Source organism: Musa acuminata, chromosome BXJ1-1 (genome assembly GCF_036884655.1).
Source record: "Musa acuminata AAA Group cultivar baxijiao chromosome BXJ1-1, Cavendish_Baxijiao_AAA, whole genome shotgun sequence".
Classification (NCBI taxonomy): domain Eukaryota; kingdom Viridiplantae; phylum Streptophyta; class Magnoliopsida; order Zingiberales; family Musaceae; genus Musa; species Musa acuminata.
This window is the reverse complement of record NC_088327.1, coordinates 36,641,836-36,665,992: the sequence shown is the minus strand read 5'-3', so window position 1 is coordinate 36,665,992 and position 24,157 is coordinate 36,641,836. Positions and strand designations below refer to the sequence as shown.

General features: G+C 32.8%; 1 protein-coding gene across 1 annotated transcript; it reads left to right on the top strand.

Annotated features, from left to right (window-relative positions):
* Nucleotides 1-13,004: 13,004 nt before the first annotated feature.
* LOC135679606 (cell division cycle 20.2, cofactor of APC complex-like) lies at nt 13,005-20,439 on the top strand. Its single transcript, XM_065193538.1, has 3 exons — nt 13,005-14,212; nt 14,357-14,467; nt 20,382-20,439. The coding sequence occupies exons 1-3, from the start codon at nt 13,005-13,007 to the stop codon at nt 20,437-20,439; spliced, it is 1,377 nt and encodes a 458-aa protein (XP_065049610.1).
* Nucleotides 20,440-24,157: the final 3,718 nt, after the last annotated feature.

Below are 24,157 nucleotides of genomic sequence, written 5' to 3'. Positions count from 1 at the left end.
AAGAGGATTCAAATTTAGGCTCCAAAAAATTTGAATTCTCTTATGTTCTTGATGCTGGCGGTGCCACCGCCCAGCCAAGCGGTGCTGGACGGTGCAACCGCCCAACCCAGGAGGTGTCACCGCCTGACTCTCCGATTCACTGGTTTGGCTTAATTTTAGCCCAAACCAAATCTGACTTTGGGCCCAGTTGGCCCCTAACCAGGATATAGGATTATCTCTTAATCCTAATCCTAATTACAAGTGAACTACATAACAAAAAGAAAAATCCTAAGCAAGTTTTCAACCGCGAATGTCGAGTCTTGTTCCGGCGAGCTTTCCGACGAACTTCTTCCGACGGACTCCCTGCAAGCTCCCGATCTTGTGATGACTTTAACAAGTAGCCGAGCCTTCTCGGTGATCTCCGTGAACTTCCGAAAATTCCGATAGGTTCCCGATTTCTTCTCGGTTGGTTCCGGCAGCATCTCCGACGATTCTTCGGACTCTTAAATGTCCATCGAACTTGACTCCGGTATACTTGCTTTGTGTTTTCTGGTTATCGTAGTTAATCCTGCACACTTAGCTCAATAATATGGATTAGATCAATTAACCCATCAATTGATTTTATCATCAAAATCCGAGATTCAACAATCTCCCCCTTTTTTATGATGACAATCAATTGATGACGGAGTTAAACATAACTCCCCCTATCTATATGCCATATTATGAGAAGATGAAAACACTTGAATTTCATCCATTGAATTCAAGCATAAACCGATAAGTTCTAACCGTAGAACTTATCGTTATTCTCATTAAGCAATAGTAAATGCGAAACTTCGATGAAAATCATAAGTCAAATGATATGGGACGATTTTTACTACGATAGGAGATAAAGATTTTCAACATGAATTTCATGATATAAATGTAAGGCATGCTTTCAATATGATCAATCGATCTTGCGATATTCTCAAGGATTTTGCAAGGCATATAAGACATTCATATCACACAAGCTTTTGCAATTCATATAAGTCATGCTATTAAGATAATACAAGTCATCACTTTTCTCCCCCTTTGTGATCAACAAAAAGGGAATGAGACTTGAAGCACATAATTTATCATACAAAGATTTTATCATTGATCATATATCATTCATCTATATTATCATTGATCATACAAAGATTTTATCATTCAAAATTAAGTATGCTAAAATATTTACGCAGAGTTCATCTTAAAGGAAAATTCAGCATTCATCCATATTATCAAATCTCTTCTTTTTATAAATAACAAAAATTTTAGATGTACAAAGAAAAGATTGGGATAAGAAAAAAAGTTTCAAGTAGTAACTCCAATAAGTCAAGATCATAATTCGAATACAAATCCATTCAAATTCAATTCGTCAACTTGAAACTCATAATCAAGCCATCAAAATTAATTTCGAGATTCAAAATATCATAAAATCATTAATCTTGATCAGATGGAAGCGGTGTTTGACTCAAGATAGGATAAGATAATTTAACAAGTCATTTAGAATTGAAAGAGAAGGATCAGATTCACCGAGGAACGGAGAGAGAATGAAAAACTTTACGGAAAATCCATTCAAACAAGTTTATTCTTAGGGACAATTTAACATACCTAATTCCCTTCTAATGAATTCAAATTGGTCTTCATTCAAAGCTTTTGTAAATATATCTGCTAATTGATGCTTTGTGTCAATGAATTCTAGAACAACATCATTGTTAAGGACATGATCGCGTATGAAATGATGCCTAAAATCGATGTGCTTAGTTCTAGAGTGCTGAATTGGATTTTTAGTAAGACATATGGCACTAGTATTATCACATTTTATGGGAATGTTTTTAAAGTGAATTTCGTAGTCTTCTAATGTATTTTTCATCCAAACAACTTGTGCACAGCATGCACTTGCAGCAATGTATTCGGCTTCCACCGTAGATAGTGCAACTGAATTTTGTTTCTTGGAAGTCCAAAAAACATGTGCATGTCCTAAAAATTAGCATGTTCCAGATGTACTTTTTCTATCTATCCTGCATCCGCCAAAATCGGCATCTGCATAAGCTATTAAATCAAATTTTTCAGATTTTGGATACCACGGTCCTAGATTTGGAGTTCCTTTAAGATACCTAAATATTCTTTTAACACTTTTAAGATGAGATAATTTAGGATTTGATTGAAACCTAGCGCAAAGTCCTACACTAAATATAATATCCGGTCTAGTCACGGTGAGGTAGAGTAGACTACCTATCATTCCCCTATATATTTTTTGATCGAAATTTTCACTATTTTCATCCATATCTAACTTAGTCGCAGTACTTATAGGGGTGTTTATTGCTTTTGAATTATCAATGTTAAATCATTTTAACAATTCTAATGTATATTTAGATTGGTTAAGAAATATATCATCACTAAGTTGTTTGATTTGTAATTCCAAAAAGAAAGTTAATTCACCCATTAAACTCATTTCAAATTCATGACTCATACATTTGGCAAATGATTCACATAGTGATTCATCCGAAGAGCCAAAAATAATATCGTCAACATAAATTTACACAATAAGAAAATTATTTTTAAAATGTTTAATAAACAATGTAGTATCAACCTTGCCTTTAGTAAAATTATTTAAAATAAAAAAGGAACTAAGCCTTTCATACCAAGCTCTAGGAGCTTGTTTCAAGCCATAGAGGGCCTTAGTCAATTTGAATACATGGTTAGGAAGAAGAGAATTTTCAAATCCAGGAGGTTGTTCGACATATACTTCTTCGGAAATAAAACCATTCAAGAAAGCACTTTTGACATCCATTTGAAATAGTTTAAAATTATTACTACTAGCATAGGCAAGGAGCATCCTTATGGCTTCTAATCGAGCCACGGGAGCGAAGGTTTCTTCGTAATCGATACCTTCTTCTTGGTTGAAACCTTTGGCCACTAATCTAGCCTTGTTTCTAACCACGATACCATTTTCGTCTTGCTTGTTTCTAAAGACCCATTTAGTACCAATGACTAAATGGTCACTAGGTCTAGGAACAAGCTTCCATACCTTATTCCTCTCAAATTGATTCAATTCCTCTTGCATTGCAGTAACCCAAAAATCATCTTTTATGGCCTCGTCAATGCATTTAGGTTTAATTTGAGAAAGGAAGGCGGCATTAGCACAAAAATTCTTGAAAGAGGAATGAGTTTGAATCCCTTTTGATGTATCTCCTATAATTAGCTCCTTTAGATGAGCATCTATATACTTCCATTCCTTGGGTAAGGAAATTTCGGAAGAAAGTGCATCCAAGTTGCTATTTTGAGGAGGAGGTTCATTTAAATTCAAATTATCAAAACCAAGATCATCATCAAAATCATTTTTCTTTAAATTAGAAATTTTATTAAAAACTACATGAATAGACTCTTCTATTACTAACGTTCTTTTGTTAAAAACCCAAAAAGCCTTAGAAACGGAAGAGTAACCAAGAAAGATGCCTTCATTGGATTTAGCATCAAATTTTCCTAAGACATCCCTTTTATTCAAAATAAAGCATTTACAATCGAAAACTTTAAAATAGGAAATATTTGATTTTTTATTATTCCATAATTCATAGGAAGATTTTGATAAGGATGGTCTTATTAGGACTCTATTCATGATGTAGCAAGCCGTATTTACGGCTTCGGCCCAAAAATACTTAGGTAAACTATGTTCATTTAACATAGTTCTTGTCATTTCTTGTAGGTTTCTATTTTTTCTTTCAACTACTCCATTTTGTTGGGGATTCCTCGGAGTGGAGAAGTTGTGATTGAATCCATTAACTTCACAAAATTTTTGAAAGTCACGGTTTTGAAATTCGCCACCGTGATCACTCCGAATTGATGAAATCATGAAACCTTTTTCGTTTTGAGTGAGTTTACAAAATTTAGAGAAGCACTTGAAGCAATCACTTTTGTGGACTAAGAAATAGGTCCAAGTGGACCTAGTATAGTCATCCACAATTACAAACGCATATTTGCTTCCTCCTAGACTTGTTGTGTCAATTGGTCCGAATAAGTCCAAATGGATCAATTGTAGTGGTCTACTGGTGCTAATTTGATTTTTTGGTTTGAAACTAGTTTTTATTTGTTTACCTAGTTGACATGCATCACATACTTTGTCCTTAGTAAACTTCATATTTGGAATCCCTCGTATTAATTCTCTAGATGAGATCTTAGATATTAGTTTCATGCTTGCATGGCCTAATCTCCTATGCCAAAGCCAAGCATCATCATTTAGAGCGGAGAAGCACATTTCATTACTTAGTTCATCAAGGTTGATGGTGTAGATATTATTTTGTTTTAATGTAATCATAGTCAAGTTATTGTTTGGTTTTTCGATAATACACATATTTGATTCGAATCTAACGATATAACCTTTATCGCATAGTTGACTAATACTTAAGAGATTATGTTTCAATCCATCAACTAGTAAAACATCATCAATGGAAAAACTAAATTTGTTACCAATAGTTCCCTTGCCAATGATTTTGCCTTTGTTGTTGTCTCCGAAGGTGACGTACTCTTCTTCTTTGCTAGTGAGCATAGAGAAATGAGATGGATCTCCAGTTATATGTCTTGAGCATCCACTATCAAGATACCATCTCTTGCTCCTAGCTTATGGGTTTGTCTACAAAAGAGGATGACTTTTAGGTACCCATTTGATTTTGGGTGCCTCAAAAATTGATCCACTAACTTTGTTATTTATTATTGAATCCTTTATAGTTCCTTTAGGAACCCATATTAATTTTTGTGAACTAATTTTCCTAAATGAACATTTGTAGGCAATATGTCCGGATTTGCAACAGAAGTTGCATTTCATATAAGAGGAAACATGTAATGTAGGTCCTTTTATGAAAGTGGTAGGATTTTGATGTAATCCTTTTATAAATCCAATTCCATTTCTATTTACGATGTGACCCTTGTGTGCAAGGATCATATCTAATCCTTTGCTACCAACCTTAAACTTGTTTAAAGTTTCTTTAAGAAGCAAATTTTCATTTTTTGTTGCTTCTAAATGCTCACACTTAGAGCATGGAGGAGTTTGAAGACTATCAAACTTATCTTATAGCAAAGCATGCTCTTTCTTTAAGATACTTAACTTCTTGCTAACAGTTCTACATTCATCAAATAATTCATGAAAAGCGATAGAGAGTTCGTCAAAAGATAAATCTTCATTAAATAAATCACATACCTCTTCTCCTAAAGCCATTAGCGCGTAATGAGCAACTTGCTCGGTGTTGGACTCCTCTTCTTCGGACGCGCTTGAATCATCCCACGTTGCCTTGAGTGCCTTCTTCTTTGATGTTCTCTTTTTGGCTTGAGGACAATCGTTCTTGTAGTGTCCCAGTTTTTTGCATTCATAGCAAATCACTTAGTCCTTCTTTTGTTCAAATTTATTTTTTATATTATTTTTAAATTTATTCTTTCTTAAATATTTTTTAAATTTTTGAGTCAAAAGTGCAATGTCATTGTTACTGTCCTCATCACTTAATGTTCCTTTCAAGTGGTCTTCTTGCGATTTGAGTGTCATATCCTTCCTATTCTTTGGAAGGGGGTTCTCGAGCTCGTCATGAGCTTGACATGTCATTTTATAGGTCATTAGAGACCCAATGAGTTCTTCAAGAGGGAATGCTTTAAGGTCTTTGGCCTCTTAAATGATCGTAACTTTTGGATCCCAACTTTTAGGGAGGGATCTTAAGATTTTAGTTACTAGTTCAAAGTTAGTAAAATCTTTACCAAGAGCTTTGAGTCCATTGATGACATCTGTAAACCGGGTGTACATGTCTCCAATGGACTCACTTGGTTTCATTCGGAAAAGTTCGTAAGAGTGCACAAGGATGTTGATTTTGGACTCTTTCACTCGGCTAGTGCCTTCATGAGTGACCTCAAGAGTTCTCTAAATATCAAAAGCCGAATCACAAATTGAAACACGATTAAATTCATTTTTGTCTAGTGCACAAAACAAGGCATTCATAGCCTTTGCATTTAAAGCAAAAACCTTCTTCTCCGATTCATTCCATTCGCTCATTGGAAGAGAAGATTTTTGAAATTCGTTTTCAACAATAGTCCAAAGCTCGAAATCCATAGAAATGAGGAAGATCCTCATCCGAGTCTTCTAATAAGTATAATCCGACCCATTAAACAAGGGTGGACGTGTGATAGAATGACCCTCATGCATGCCGGAGTAAGCCATCTCTCTTGGGTATTAAACCAAAAATGAGAGTGAGCCTTTCTCTGATACCAATTGTTAGGATCAGAGCGGCACTAAGAGGGGGGGTGAATTAGTGCAGCGGCTTAACACGTTGGTTTCGACAAATCTTTCGTACGATAAAAATCAGAATCGGAAGTGCTTAACTTGAAAGCGTATTCGCAAAGTTGTGCAGTAAATGTAATGAGGAAATAAAGCAAGTAAGAGGGTTTGCAATAATGTAAATAGCAATAATGAAATGCAAACCAGAGATTACGCCGTTTTTAAAGTGGTTCGGTCAAGTGACCTACATCCACTTGCGAGGCCCCTCTTCGATGAGGCTCCCACCTTCTACTAGCAAATCTCTTGAAAGGGAAGGGTAAATACCCCTCTTACAACTTTTACAAGCGGTTCACTCTCTTACAGATTTTCAGCAAGAAAGAAGGAGGTGAACACTAGCAAATTGAAAACAAGAAAGGTAAAGACTCTTCTAAGACTTTTCTCTCAATCACTTGCTACTCAAAAAGTTGTATTCTCAGCTGAGACTTGAGGGGTATTTATAGGCCTCAAGAGGATTCAAATTTGGGCTCCAAAAAATTTGAATTCTCTTATGTTCCCGATGCTGGCGGTGCCACCGCCCAGCCAAGCGGTGCCATCGCCCAATGCTCGGGTGCTGGACGGTGCAACCGCCCAGCCCAGGATGTGTCACCGCCCAGCTCTCGGGTGCTGGGCGATGCTACCGCCCAGCCAGGCGGTGCCACCGCCTGGCTCTCTGATTCACTGGTTTGGCTTAATTTTAGCCCAAACCAAATCTGACTTTGGGCCTAGTTGGCCCCTAACCAGGATATAGGATTATCTCTTAATCCTAATCCTAATTACAAGTGAACTACATAACAAAAAAAAAAAACATCCTAAGCAAGTTTTCAACCGCGAACGTCGAGTCTTGTTCCGGCAAGCTCCCGATCTTGTGATGACTTTAACGAGTAGCCGAGCCTTCTCGGTGATCTCCGTGAACCTCCGACAATCTCTTCGGCGAACTTCCGAAAATTCCGATAGGTTCCCGATTTCTTCTCGGTTGGTTCCGGCAGCATCTCCGACGATTCTTCGGACTCTTAAACGTCCATCGAACTTGACTCCGGTATACTTGCTTTGTGTTTTCTGGTTATCGTAGTTAATCCTGCACACTTAGCTCAATAATATGGATTAGATCAATTAACCCATCAATTGATTTTATCATCAAAATCCGAGATTCAACAGTACCACCTATATTGATGGTGATACTACTTAATATTTAAAAATTATGATAGTTGTATTATCCAAAAGTCTAAAATTGTAATATCAAAAGTTATAACGGTAGTACTACCATGTGTCAACGATAGTACTGCCTATGACTTAAAATTTCAAGAATTTAAATTTTTTGGCTCCATTTTTTAAGCCTCTTGGGGCCTATAAATAGCCCACTAAGGTTTGGTTGGTGGAGCATCAATTTCTAAGTTGGTGAAGAGTTGTAGCTCTCTCTTTGGATATTATTTAAGTCTCTTTTTCTGAGTTTAGAGGTGATTCTGAGTTATAGGAGATGAGAGATATTATAAAAGAGTGAGTATAGAGGTTCTCTCATAAGCCTATTAAAAGGATAAAAGCTATAATAATGATAGTTGATTTTCATCCATTGGAAAAAAGATCAGTAGTGAAAGCCAATGGCCTCGACGAAAGAGAAATCAAGAGTAGATATAGGTCGGAAAGATTGAACCAATATAAATCGATTTGTATTACTTCTCTTAATTTTGATTTGTTGTTACTTACTAATTTACTTTACTCACAACCCTTACTCATATTTTTTGTTAATTTCATTTCCAATATGGATTTATTGATGGACCTTTAAAATCGATTGAAATTTACTGTAATACTAATTCACCCTCCCCTCTTAGTGTCATTATGATCCTAACACCTACTAGCCTAGGATAACTTAGACCTATTCCAAGAATCAATCTTACCGTTAAGACTTCAACATAATATCAAAGGGCGATTTGAGAATTCTATGAGCGATGATCATAGTACTAAGGTATTTAAAATAGAACTTTCTCACTTTGATATTAAAGGAATGGACAACATGTCTCTTACCAACTCTCATGCTACGAGAAAAAAAAAATCATATTTACTAAGATTAATGAGTTGATTCATAAGAGTCTCATAAGCCTTGAGATTATCCTTAATGGTTTCGCAAAATCTTTTATTCACCCTAAAGCATGTCAAAATATCATTTGCATATATAATATGAGAGAAACATATACATTTTTAAATTTAAATAGGGTGAGCAACTTATCTTCAATAGCCTTATGAAATAGGCAAGAAAGGATTTGGGCCACAATGATATATAGATATGGGGATAATAGTCCCCAATACCCCTATTGCTCTTGAAATACCTTGAGCCCTTACAATTAATAAGATATAAAAAAATATAAATAGAAATATAATTTTTAATCCAAGACAAAAATTATATAAAACAATTTAAAAGAGTATAAATGCAAAATATGACATCCCAAGAAAGATGATCATATTCTTTTTCAAGATCAATTTTAAACATAACTAAAGGACTCTTATCCTTATTTCAAATGTAGAATGAATCACTTCTTAAGCTATCAAAATATTATCATGAATACTTCTACTCAAGAGAAAAGTTGATTACTCAATATCAAACAAATTATTCAAGAGAGATTTGATATTAGAAGCCAAAAGCTTAGACAAAACATTATATATCACATTACTTACAAAAATGGGATGAAAAATATAAAATTTTTCTAGGAATTAAATATTTAGGGATGAAGATAAAGAAGGTTCTAGCCTAATCAACCAACAAAAAGACATGAAAATATAATTAATTAAAGGCCTCAATAAGATAATCTTTTTTAGTATCTTAGTAGTATTGATAAAATTTAAAAGTATACCCATTAGTCCCAGGATTTTTACTAAAGTCGAACGACCTAGAAACTTACAGATTTTATATTTGTTAAAGTATCTAATTAACTCAGAACCTTGATCATTAAGAATACTATTCATATTAGGCTAAAGGGATTTAGAATTAAAATAAAAAAAGGGCTTATTCATATCCCCACCACAAAATTGAGAATAAAAGAAGATGAATTTATGAGAGATAAGCTCAGGTTGATAAATATACTATTGGTCACTCTGAATATTATGAATGAAATTTTACTTATATCTATCAATAATTAAATTATGATAAAATCTCATATCTTTATCCTTGTTCTGAATCTATTTAAACTTGATCTTAACACAAGTCTTTAGGTAAACATACATAGTAAGAGTCTGAATGTGATTATAAAGGGATCCCAACTCTATAACATCCTTGTTTAAGATGACATCTAGAAGCTCTAACTTATTAATATCAACCTTAGCATTAATATCACCCAAAGTATTCTAATTCCACTTAGACAAGACTCCTCTTAAGTAATAAATGTTATTAAATAGAGAAAGCATCTAAATATACCAAATATGATGGTAATTTTGTAATGAGTTACTAATAGAAAATATATTTTTCTAATAGATTTTCTTTCGGATATTTCACTATAAATAAATGGAACAATTATGTTGTTTAACCTAGTCTTTCTTAATATTTTTAAACATCTTATATATGGCCTTAATATTTTTAAATATTTTGTATATGAAAATAAAATATATAAACCTTATACTATATAAGATCATTGGACAAACACAAAATGATGGTGATTGAAGTATCCAATAATATGAGAATCCAATTTGAGAAGCCAAACTCAAAAGAGGTCATGTTGAACATAAAAGCATTTATGTAGTTGTTAATATAAGAGAATCCAATAATATGCTTTTGTCCTATATCAATTTGTGTTGGATTGGGAAGAAGAAGAAGAGGAAGCAGTGAAGGAGGAGAAAGAAGAAAGAAGATGGATCAAAGGAGGGAGGAGGAAGAGGAGAAAGTAGTGAGAAATGACATGAACAAAGAAGAGAAGGATAAGAAGAGAGTATGTACCAAAGAGAGAAATGATGGCTAATGGGTAAGCACCATCCATGAGAAATATGGTGATTATAAGGTTTTCATATATAATTTAGATTATATCACTTAAAACAAAAGCAATTCGCATACCGATCCACATCTAGACTAGTACGCACAATATATTTTATACCATTTTAGGTGGTATGATGATTTTTGCTACATATGTAATTTTGTTTGATGGATTTTACCTTCAATTATTTTATTTTAAAAAAATCAAAATCTTGCCTAAAAAGAAAATCTTACTTGGATAAGCTCTGGTTAGTTTCATATGATCATCTCTTTTCCTCTTTTCTAGGTGTTTATATTATGATAAAAATAACATTATTTGTAATATAAAGGAATACCAATGATCACAAAATGCACTCATAGAAGCTTGCAATCAGCTTTGTACAACAAAAACTTCTACATGGCTTATTATATCTTTTCATAAGACATTCTAATTTTAGTGCTTATTATATCACTTTATAAAGCATCCTAGTTTTAATTTAATGATCATTTGTAATAAAGAATTATGGAAATGATATTTTTTCTACTTTTATTTAATAATAATACTCTTATATCTATATCCCCCAAAACCTCTTTCACAAATTATGTATCTTTTAAAGAGTATTCTAAGTGGATAATAATATAATTTTTTTTAAAGTGATCCAAAGTCTAAATAGTTCTATTAACATATCAAGTTAAAATGTGATGAAAAGGTAAAAAAACCAATAAATTTTTATCAAAGTTTTAAAAACTGAAACAATCTACAAAATATTTATAAAGGTTTCATGTAGAATGTTTTTGATTTGGAGTTTAATTACCTTAGCTAAATAAAATTATAATAATTTTATGAATTTATGAAGTAGTGGAATCTATTTTAAGAACAATGTATCTCATATATTTTGATTCTACCTTTTATAAACTCTTTTATACTCTTTATAAATATTTTCTAATCTACTTTATGGATTTCATAACTTATAAATTTAATTTAATTTTTTTGCTCTTTTATCCGTTCTAACACATTTTAATCAAAATTATGTCAAAAGTAGCAAAAATGACTTAAGGAAAATTAAATTGATATCTAATAACAACAACCTATATGATTATTTCTTGACAATACTATTATATTTTTAATAATTCATACTATATTTATTAAGATATTAATTAAAAGTATTATTTTATTATTTAATATATCATTATAGTCGTATTTGGTTTATTAATATTTTTCTATTTTCTTTTGATAAAGGGAGAGAAAAATATCTCAGTCTTTTACATAATCTAGTGAAGTCATCATTTTCCAAGTAAAAAGAAAAAAAAAAGTTTTTCCAATGATCTTATCTTATAAATAAATATAATTTTATTAGTATTATATTTTAAAAATTAAAATTATGTAAAGATAATCTTGATATGCATAAAAGATATTTTAATGAAAGGATGTCTCTTACAACAATATCGGTTATGACATTTAGGATGCTTTTTAGGCTCTATAAATAGAATTGTAAATGGCTATAGTTTATTAATTCATATTTCAATACAATTTCTCCTCTTTATTTTTTAAAAATATTATTATTATTATTATTTTGCTACTTGATATGCTAAGAGAGGCTAGTTAACTAACTCTATGATAATATTTATTTATGTTCACAAAGATAAGATGGATTAAATATTGATATTAAAATCTCGATCAATCCGATATGTAAGGATGAGTTTTTCATATTAAGACATTGATTACATGTCTTTAAGTTCTTTCTAAACTTTATCTTTTTATTTTTATTATTTTAATATCTTATTTGTTTCTTCATCAAAATTTGTATATCATTGTTTTGCTCCAACAATTTAAGATGAACTTTCAATGAATTTTGGTTAGAATAATAATAATAAATTAATATAATTAAAAATGATTAATTGTCATATTTTCTTAATAATTCAAGCATTTAACTATTTATCATCTAAATTGAGAATGGTCAGCATTTACTTCTAGTTTTGTCTAATTGTTCACTGTTTGATCTTTGTTGGGTTAATTAGATGCATAATTTATGTGAATGAATATTGTACTAAATTTAAAATTAAAAAATAAGATATATTATAATTTGAGACTGAAAACCTAGTGTATTAATAAAAATATTATCAGTTTATAGATATTATTTAAAAATTAAAATATCCTAAAATAAAAATATTCTTTTTTAGTGACAAATAAAAGAATATCAAATCTCATTATACTAATAAAAAAATGCCACGTCTTGTTTCTTTAACATACAAATTCTAAAAGAATAAGGTACACCAAATTTAACGTAGATGATAGCTGTATATAACGGTGTGATGTCAAACTACCCGCTACGTAGATTGGGTAAATATAACGGAACGATTTTAGAATGTAACGCTTGGGCTGGGTGGCATCTATATAACCCGAGGGCCCACTCTGTTGCAACCACAACAACTTCTCTCCCCTCGCGCGCTCGGCACTCGACTCTCGGCTCTCGGCTCTCGACTCTCGACTCTCGGCGATCTCGTCGTTCTGCGAAGGTCGGAACTGCTCTCCGACGAACACGAACGGGCACAGCTGCGAGGGTCCTTCCCTTCGATTTTTATTGCGGTGATCTCATTCCTTTCTTTTTTCTCTTGGTTCTTCATCCGTCGAAATTTTGATTCGGGTTCAGAATTTTTGTTGGTCTTGGGGTTCTTTTAATCGATTCTTGGTTGTCGACTTTCTTGTGGGAAGATCGATCTTTCTGGTTTTCTCGATCGTTTTTCGTCACCTAGCCAGTCTCGTTCTGGTTTCGATTGGAAAATATGTCTTCTTCGCGTTCTAGGCGTGTGGAGTACGACCGCTTCATCCCGTTCCGGTCGGCGATGGACATGGACTACGCACGCTTTGCCCTAACCGGGCCTTCGAGACCGCAGCGTGATGGTTCGAGGGAATCCCCATCGAGCGTGGCGTACCAAAAGCTTCTTGACGAGTGCATTTTGAAGAACAGGTCTCGTATCCTCGCTTTCAAGACTGCACCTGAAGCGTCGGCCAGCAAGCTGCCCGAGTTTGACGAGCCCATTCGGCCGCAGAAGAAGCAGCAGAGGCGAATCCCTAAAGAACCAGAGAGGGTTTTGGTAATCAACGGCTTGTTGGATGATAATGTTTTGAATCTCCTCGACTGGGGAAGCAATAATGTGTTGGCGATTGGCCTTGAGGACGCAGTGTATCTCTGGGACGCTGCAAACGAGTCGACTAAGCTTCTACAACCCGTAGAAGACAGAGGACCTATCACTTGCATCCGCTGGTCGCCAGACTGTGCAGTTCTTGCTGTCGCATTTGGCAATTCAGATTTATCCCTGATTGATCTAGCAACAGGACATGTCGTGGATGGGATGGAAGATGAGAACCAGGCCCCTGTGTTGTCACTTGCGTGGAGAAGTAATTCAATCTTGACAGTCGGAAGATTTGATGGCACTGTTGTTGATTATGACTTTAGAAAGGATGACATGTTCATCTGTTTCTATAATGGGCATCGGCGTGGAGTTTGTAGTCTTAAATGGTCCGTGTTGTCAGGGCGGTATTTGGCGAGTGAAGGACAGGACAAACTAGTGCACATATGGGATGCCTGCATGCCTGTCTCACGTGACCATCCACGTCAACGTCAATGGCTTCACAGGATCAGCAGCCACACTTCCATTGTGAAGGCCGTTGACTGGTGCCCAACTCGGAGCAACCTGCTGGCTTCTGGTGGAGGTTGCAATGATCATTGCGTTAAGTTTTGGAACACCGTTAACGGTGCTTGCTTGAACTCGATTGATGCTGGCTCTGAAGTTTGTGCATTGCTATGGGACAAAAACAAATCTGAATTACTGACCTCCCATGGTTCGCCGAATAATCAACTCACCTTGTGGAATTACCCATCCATGACGAGAGTGGCTGAGGTTTCCGGTCATTCATCCCGGGTTCTTTCCTTGGCTGGGAGTCCACTGGGAGGTGTAGTAGCTTCTGCAGCAGCAGATGAGACAGTCAGGTTTTGGAATATCTTTGAGACTCCCAAAATAACAAAACCTGAATTGCCCTTTGCCCAATTTAATGTTCTCATAAGATGAAAAGGCGGATAGGTGGAAATGATTAAGATTCCAAATGGAAGACTTCTCTAGTGCTTGACATGAAGATCTGTTGTTGGTAACATTGCAATGGGAAGTTTCGTGGTGTCAAAGAGGCAGCACATTTTCATACAAGCGCATGGATTCGAGATCTTCAAATATGAGCGCAACCGCCTAAGGTAAGTTAGAAACCTTACAGCCTTTTACAGCATTTTAGTAGGCTTATTTACAACATGACTATCATTGCAGCTACGAGTCTGATTTTTATTTCCTATTTATTGCTTATCATTTCATAGTTATCGATATGATTATTGCCCAATTGATGAAACATGTGGTCTATAATTTTTGCCCAATTGTTATAATCTAATTATGTGGTTTAAAGTGATTTCAATTTGCTTCTCGTGTTTCTTTTTTGTAAGTTACTATCTTTGTCTCATTTTTGTTTGAGAATTTTTGTGCAGACTATATATTTTGTTGTGTATACTAATCATGCATAATTAGATCAAACTGATTGATGCTTATTGTTTTTTTTCTTTTTTGAGTTCAGATTTCTTATGATATTCAATATGGCCTTGGTATCACATGAAGACATCACATTGCACACCTAGAAGAGTGTTTGACAATCGAGAGATCTATGCATTATAAGAGGTAATTGCCTATGGCCTTATGTTTCTATTTTTTCTTTCCGACTATAAGTTTCCTATGATATAAGTTAAACTTAAGAATTTTATATTCTTTTAGGACTATAAAGAAACTTTGAAGATTGAACTGTGTAGCTCTATTGCCAGAACAAAGCACTTGTAATATGGCCTTAAGTATCACATGAAGATATCACATTGCCAAAACAAACTTTGAAGATTGATCCGTATAACAAACTTCAGATTTCCTTTTCCATTTTTTTTTGAGTTGAGATTTCTTATAACATTCAATATGGCCTAGTTATCACATGAAGACATCACATTGCATATCTAGAAGTGTGTTTGACAATCGTGAGATCTATGCATTATAAGAGGTAATTGCTTATGACCCTATGCTTCTTTTTTCTTTTCTAACTATAGGTTTCCTATGATATAAGTTGAACTTCAGAATTTTATATTCTTTTAGGACCATTAAGAAACTTTGAAGATTGAACTGTGTAGCTCTATTGCCAGATCAAAGTACTTTCACATGATGAATTTAAAATCTTGCTATGGTGTCTTTGCTAAATCTTTATTCACAGATACAAAGATATTAAAGCATCTTTGGATTTGCTTAGAGGGTGAAAATATGGAAACTTAGGGTGTTGCACAACTATAATCATATTCAACAACTAAGAGATCTATGCATAATTTTGATCTAAGATGTAACTTCTTATGTCTTTATTTTTTGGGTGACTAAAGGTTCCCTAAAATATCCATTAGCCTTCAGATTTTTTATGTTCTTTTAGGACCATTCTAGAACCCATGAAAACTTTTATTTGGTGTAGATATTATTTCACTACGGAGTACTTCATTTCACTTGAAATAGTGTTTTTTTATGTTTATTTGCATATAAAAAGATACTTAAGCATCTCAGGATTTTGTTTAGAGGGTGAAATAATTTAGAAAATTGTGGAGTTGCAAAACTAGAATTGTGTTTGACAATCAAAAGACTGTTGATCAACCACTCAGATATTGTTTAAAAAACTGTTCATGAAATGAATAATTTTTAATTTGAAATTTTTCGAAAATAAAGATAAGTTCAAGAGTGAAATCCAAGCCTAAAATTTTTTGTTTTTAGTAAGATGTGTCATAATTTCTGTAGAAAGCAGTTATTCAACCTAAGAGAACTGCAAACCACAGTATATACCATAATAGTAAAGAGATACCAAACAAATAAATCTATGAGCTTGATAAAGGTGAGGCACTGTAATTCTGTTTATTATGTTTTTCCCTGTGAAATAAACAAAAATATCAAATTTATATGTCTTTCCATGAATAGATTATGTCTTCTGCAACATAGATACACTTCTGATCCTAAGATAGGGCTTGAAAAATGGTGTCAAATGGGATATAATGCAGTTCTAAAGTTTGGAAGTTAGCTTACTAGACCAACAGTTCATAATTGCTTCATTATAGTAATAGTGGAGTAGTTCGGGTCCTTCCGATTAACAAGATCTTCATTAAAGGTTTCGATTTGGATTTATCTTGCTGAATCAGCTGTAGTTGTAGCAGAGTGGTAGCAATGTTCATGAGCTTGATAGACAAGCTTGCTATGTTTCATATAAATGTTCACCAATTAATAACATGGCTACTATTTCAGTATTTTTTCAATTATGCTATTGTGGTCATTTACCACAAGTTTCAGCATCCAAGCACTATATCTGAAATTTGCCTTTGTAAGTATAACACCGACCTTTGAGTTGGTATTTCTTGTTTCCAACTTCCCTATTTGTTTACTGAGATTAAGGTAGCAATAGCGGTTGTGATTATTTATTGCGATTCCAGTAATATCACATGTGGTACCAAGTTTGAATTTGACACGATAATTCCGATTGATTTATTTAAGTCATCATTTTTTTTAATAATCTATTCATGATCTTGTTGGTTGTAATGGAGAGACAAATTGAATATTGGGTAAGCATTTGAAGTTTCCATCACCAAAGTTACGATCCCTTCCAACACCTCTACCTCTGTGCCCCTTGCCATCATCATATATATCTTGTAAACTATCATTGGCCATATGGACAAGGCTAATGCGGTGGAGATTGATGATCCTCAGAAAGCTCCAGAGCTTGATCGAGACAAACAAGAAGCTGCAGTGAAGCTCATGGCCAACGGTGCGTGCACCCTTTGCAACACGGGGAAGGTGCATATACAACCTTCTTTTTCTCTTGATTAATGGTTGTTGGTGTTTGAATTATAAAACTAGAAATCAGTTTTATGTTGTGAAATTATGCATTTTTTTATTGATGCGCATATGATTAGCTCACCCTTATTATCCAGAATAATAATTATTCATACTGGTCAAATTTTGTTATTCTCCCATCTGTTTCAAATGGTCTGAATATTTCGTACCTGATGTGGAGCCATCCATAAAAGATCCTTCTACTAGGTGCTTGTTAGTGTTTGACTTGAAGCCTCACACTTTGAATATAAATTTGAGATAATTTGTAACAAGAATGAACAACTAGTTTACTTTTTTTTTTTTCCAAAAGTGGACGACTTTATATAAAATCTCCAAGCTGATATGCTAGACATTGTTTGTCATAAATGAACTAACACAATGAAAGAAAGCCGGAAGAACTCGTAAGACTGAATGTTACATCTTTGGACAATGTATCATTCGAACTAGAAGCTTAACTTAAACACACACTTTTCCTTCATTTGAATTAATGAATTGGTCCTCCCCTCTTTTTCTGTGCTTTCTGAACTTCTTAATGAAATATTTCAAATTGTTTTGAAGAGTTCAATTATTCCAAGAATTACTTCAATGCATTTTAGTGATATACTAAGTGAACTGGTTTTGCAAAAAACTTAGAAGTCATCTGTTATTTTTTTGTTGAGCCTGCATATGGATTTTAAGAAGGAATATAGACACCATTTTTAAGTTCCATCATATTTTTTCCTCTTTTTCCCCTTTTCCTCCATAAATTTACGGTAAGGGTCTTTCCATAATTGTCAATATTATAACAAATGTCTACTATTATTCATAACCGTCAATATTTTCAGCTTCATACAATGAGATTTTGCCTAATGTCACTGATTATAGATTAAGTTGTTTGCAAATTGTTTCATGCTTAAAGATATTTCACCTCCAACAATTTTCTCATAGATTGACATTTGTGATGCTTTAGTCATATGTTGAGGCTTACCTTTCATTCATGTTATGATCAAGGCACATTGCTTTTTTTTATCATTCAGGGACAAAGAGACTTAGAGCATTGATGTTTCATTTACTGGAATTTGAGAATCAGGTTCAAGTATCCTTTCTTTGTTGAATATTTTGGTTACTCCTTTACTAGAAAGTATCTATGGTGGTTTCTCAAATTTTATCATTGAAAAGTCTACTGCACTAATTAATTCTCTTTCTTGTCTAACTTCTGGCCTGCCTCTTAACATTCTGTAATCTTTTTATCAAATTAGTTATAATTACTAACAAAGAATTGTGACTTATATTAGTCTTTCTTGTCTAACTAGTGTTTCGACCTGGGCTCGGTACGGTACGGTACGGTGTACCGACCGGTACCCCCAGGTGCACCGAGCGGTACACCTAATTTCAGTCCTTTAAACCCTCCGAAAATACCTGAAAATAAAAAAAAAAGTTAGGATAGTGTTTTCAAGTTATAAATAAATATAGTAATAGTATAAGTTTAGCAAAATCAATGTAAATTATGTAAGAATAGTATCACATATCTTTTTCGGGCTTTGAGGTAGTTTTGTTCGAGGTTCGTATTTCAGCCCGTTATAGATTGAAATATCTACAGAAAAATCATTTGAATTGTTAGACTATTTTATTACAATATAAACTCTAAAATTCAAATTAATTAAATAATTACATATGTAGATATACCTGATTGTTGATTTTACCACCAAAACGAACGACAGGTCTCCACCCAATCTAACATTGGCTCTGAATCTTCGTTGTAGAATTGGAGGTTAATGGGATCAATATGATTTAAATATATAATTTTAATCCAATATGATTTAAATTATGATAAAATCATCATTTATCTACACTAATTATACGATTAATATAGTTAATTTTTCACTAATTACGTCTCTTTCAACAGTATAAACATGACAAATACCCTAATAGGTATTAAAGACATTGAATTGATATAAAAATGAATAAATTTCGATTAAACCATCATTAAAATGACTAATCACAACATTAAGTAACTTTAATAAAACTTAATTAAACTTATTTTACTATCATAAATATTATTCAATATTTAATATGCATGAAACACACTAATCATAATCTTAAAGATCTTAATTACTCTCTAATTAAAGAAATCGAATACATACCTCTTGATTAAAAAGCTCTTCCTTTTAATCTTCCCAAATTAGCCTCGATTGAATTCATAAATCGTTGTTTTCTAGAGTTTAGGAGAGAAAAAAAAGTTTGAGAGAGAGTTTAACAGAGTATAATGAAATAGGGGAGAAGAATGACTTAAATAGAATGAGAAAGGGCTCCAACGGTCAAATTGACCGTTGGAGCACTGTAGCACTGCTATAGTGTGGTAACGACCGTTGGAGCACTGTAGCACTGCTACAGTGTGGTAACGATCGAAATCGACCGTTACCGCTCGATATTACATCGTATCGTTCGATACGAGATTTTTTTGAATGTACCGCCCGGTACCGGGCGGTATAATTCGGTATTGCAGACCTTGGTCATGAATATAGAAATTCAGAAAATAAATCTATCTGAGATATTTTTTTTCTATTGTTATGTAGTCCATTCTCTAATCTTATATAGGAAATATTTTATTGATGTCAGTTATCTAGTTTTACGTGACATGCCATATTTAGTAATTTGTGCATATCTGTATATTTGCCTTGTTCAAGATTCAGATTGTTCATTGTACCAACAACAACAAGAAGTGAAGATATCATGGGTAGCTACTATCATTTTCTAAAATGTTGTATGATTGGTTATAACCATTAAGTGTCATACAATTTCAACAATGGTGATTTAGATTTATTTATTCTCAAGTGTTGGTGCTATCAGTTTTTTTGGTTATGTTAATGTTGCTCTGAGCTAGGAACTAGGTCAGAATTTTTTAAAAAAAAATTGAAGAGAATCTCAAGAAGTAAGAAATCATGAAGACAAATGTCCATCTTTAAATATTTTTGTGATTTTAAATGGAATATTAAATGCAAAGCTACCTTTCTTGTGATCTTAGAGTTCTCTCTTGGTGATTGTTATTTGTCATAGCTTGATAAAGATTAGTAACCAGATGACACTCACTTAATATGGGTTGTTTCTCTTTTATTTTCAAAATTTGCTATCAAGTAGATGCTAATACAGACAAATTCCAATGATTTATGACCTCTCCTCGACCTTTAGGTGTTAATGTTGGTGTGTTTGTCTTAATGAAATTTGGGACTCAATTGCTGATGGTTTCAGCTTGGTCATTTCTCAGATGATGGCGATTGCAATATGTGGATATGGAATTATGGGATAGTGTCACTTGGTAGAATGTTTTTTCTTTGATTATTAGCTCTTATGTTGTCTAGATTCAACTTCCAATTGCATTTTGTAGTGCTTGTGATCAAGATTTTAGTTATGGTCATTGATCCGAAGTTTTTGTTTATGTTCACTTATCTAAATTGAGAGATTTACATGAGCTCTTGAAATGTTGCTGAAGTCAAGTCTGCAATTTTGTGCCCTTAACATTGGAACTATAAATTTTTATGATGTGTTGTTAGCAAGAAGTTCTTATGCATTTATGATGCAATTATTACTATAGTTAATAAGGTTTTATAATGTGGCATTTTATATTGTTTGCTATGCTTTAGCTAAATTGACTTTACTCAACTCGATACTCAAAGAACATCCTTGTGTAATTTTTACGGTCCTTTTTGCTTATCATGTTATTACTTCTAAAATAATTAATTTGTAATTCTATGATGGTAAATGTACAATGTGAAATATTAAGTGTAAATAAAATCTCACTCAAATTGAAATGACTAGCAAAGCAAATTATAAAGGTATCGTACAAAGCTAGTTGTTAATTGGAACATATTTGTGCAGCATTCAACTGATATCTCAATAAAAGATGCTTCTTAATCAGGCTAAAACACATGTACTTATCCATACATTTTGAAGGTACACTCAATCAGTTACGTTTTGATATGGTAATTTGAAACTTTTATTTTTAGTCTCCATAGGTTAGGCTTTGTAGAATCACTAGATTTGGGTATAAAAGTAGATGCATCACTGAATCATGACACTTTTGGCTCATATCATATTCTTTTTTATCACTAAATAGGAAGCTAGCTACTTAGTTTTGATGAACATCTTCTATTGTTTATAAAGTAAATTGTCATGCCCTGTAATTCTTTATGTTGTTTTTCTTCTTTTATTTTTTTATGTAATATGGTATCAAAATTTAATCGTTGACCCGTATGCTCGTCCTTCTTGGATTTGTATGCTATGTTTGTATGTAGTTGTTTTTGCTTTTCATGTACTTTCCAACTTCCATGAATGAATTGAATATTGGTACTAATTCTAACGCAATATGATGTGATATAACACAAAAATACAAAAATTGTTAGTTGAAATCTTTAGGAATGTACAATATATTAATTAATACTAGCAAATGATCGGATTGATGTTGTCAAATTGACTCTGTTAGAACGTCAATCCTTGTTGTCAATATATCATACCAACTCAGGCAGAACATCAATAACATCAATCCTTATTGTCAATATACCTTGGTTACTTTAATTATGGCTATCTAAAATCGAAACATGAAAAAAATATAGAGGAAAATAATTTGGAGTACATAAATTAATTTTTATGACTTTTAAACATAATACAATTGTTTGAGGTAAAATTCCAAATTATTTTGTTCTGCGTAATGAAATTTGTCACCAAATTGAGAGTATAACTAAATTTCCTTTGTCATGAGAAAAAATAATAGATAATTTTAGAAAGAAATATTGATAACAATTAAGAAGAAGTTGACAAAAACATATAACACAAACAAAACATATAAAATATTTAAAATAATTAGGAAAATATGATTTAATTGAAAGCGGTCTGAAAAATGTTTAAATAAGATTTAACACAATAAAAACATGGAAAATTAAAAATCTACTTATGTTGATAAAGATGTTAGAGAAATGTTTACAAATTTATGAAAATTAAAAATTTCACAAAAGTTGTCTTAGTCTAAGAATATATTTTCCTCAAATCTTGAAAGTCCATAATAGTTTATCACACAATCAAAATCTTCAAGGGCATTCCTATAGACTACACCTATTCGATCCAAAACATAATTATCTAATAAGGGACATGACGAGTGCCTACTGGGCCTCTACCTGAACTTCATTAACTCAGACAAACATAGTTCACTCGATCAAGGATCTTTGCTAATTTCCTTGTCCTCAAACACCTATTGCATCAATGATAACATGTCTCCTTAGTTTTGATGTAATGCATTACTTAGCTTTTAAGGAATGAACATTTTGATTTTTTAAAAAATAGATGTAATTGAAATAAAGTTTACAAAAGGTAGAATATGGTGATTAGAAATACTTGTTAATTGGCTAAAATATGTTAATTGTTGCCATTTTGTGTGTCTTTATTAAGAATTAATTATAAAAAATACAGTTATCATTTAATAAATATAAGGCATTGTTAGAGATTACATTTTAGAGGAAGGGAGATGCATAGTTGAAAAGGTCATTTTATAAATATAAAGCAGTATTAGAGCTCAAATTTTAGTGCAAGAGAAGCATAGTTGAAATTTGAAAAGATCTACCAAGTTTTCTTTCTAGTCTAAAATATCACATTCTAAATAAAGACCTTAATGATGTTTGATGATGTCTATAATCTATTGTTTGGACTCTGGATTATAGTATCTCTTTCTCTTTCATTCAAATTTGTTAATGATAAAAAATGACTAACAACTTGTTTGTATACCAGGCGGAACATGTTGGTATACTATCTTATATACCAGTACCATACTACTCTGATATATTATTGAAATCGATATCGGACTGAGATTGAAAATATTATTTTTTGGTGTGTATTTTGTTTATTTCAATTTGTTTACAAGAGTAGTTCTAATTCATTTTTATTTGCATTAACTTTATTTCTGGTAACATGTGGAATTTTACTGCAAGACAACTACGTAGTTTGCCAATATGGCAACCAATTTTAGTGACTAAGACTTTTAGTTAAAAGCAAGGGCTTTTCAATTTTAGTTATTTTGGGTTACATGAATGAACAAACAGTGTACTTTTTTTTCCCAAAAGTGGACAAATTTAAACATGCAAGATGATATACTAAACATTGTTTGTAAAAAATGAACTAACAAAATGAAAGAATGCAGGAAGAACTCGCAAGACTCTGAACGTTTACATCTTTGGGCAATGTATCATTCGAACCAGAAGCTCAGCTTAAACACATACTTTACCTTCATTTGAATTAGTGAATTGGTCCCCCCTCTCTGTCTTTGTTAAGCCTTCTGAATTTTTTAATGAAATATTACAAACTTGTTTAAAGAGTTCAATTATTCCAAGAATTACTTCAATGCATTTCTGATTTTAGTAAGATGCGTCATAATTTCTGTAGAAAGCAGTTATTTCAACCTAAGAGAACTGTAAACCACAGTATATTTCATAATAGTAAAGAGATACCAAACAAATAAATCTATGAGCTTGATAAAGGTGAGGCATTGTAATTCTGTTTATTATGTTTTTCCCTGTGAAATGAATAAAAATATCAAATTTACATGTCTTTCCATGAATAGACTAGGTCTTCTGCAACATAGATACACTTCTAATCCTAAGATAGAGCTAGAAAAATGGTGCCAAATGGGATATAATGCAGGTTCTAAATTTTGGAAGTTAGCTTACTAGATCAATAGTTCACAAATGCTTCATTATGGTGATAGTGGAGTAGTTCGGGTCCTTCCGATTAACAGGATCTTCATTGAATCTGAAGGTTCTGATTTGTGATTGTTTCAGTCTATGGGATTTATCTTGCTGAATCAGTTGTAGCTGTAGAAGAGTAGTAGCAATGTTCATGAGCTTGATAGACAAGCTTGTTATGTTTCATATAAATGTTCACCAATTAATGACATGGCTACTATTTCAGTATTTTTTTCAATTCTGCTGTTGTGGTCATTTACCACAAGTTTCAGCATCCAAGCACTATATCTGAAATTTTCC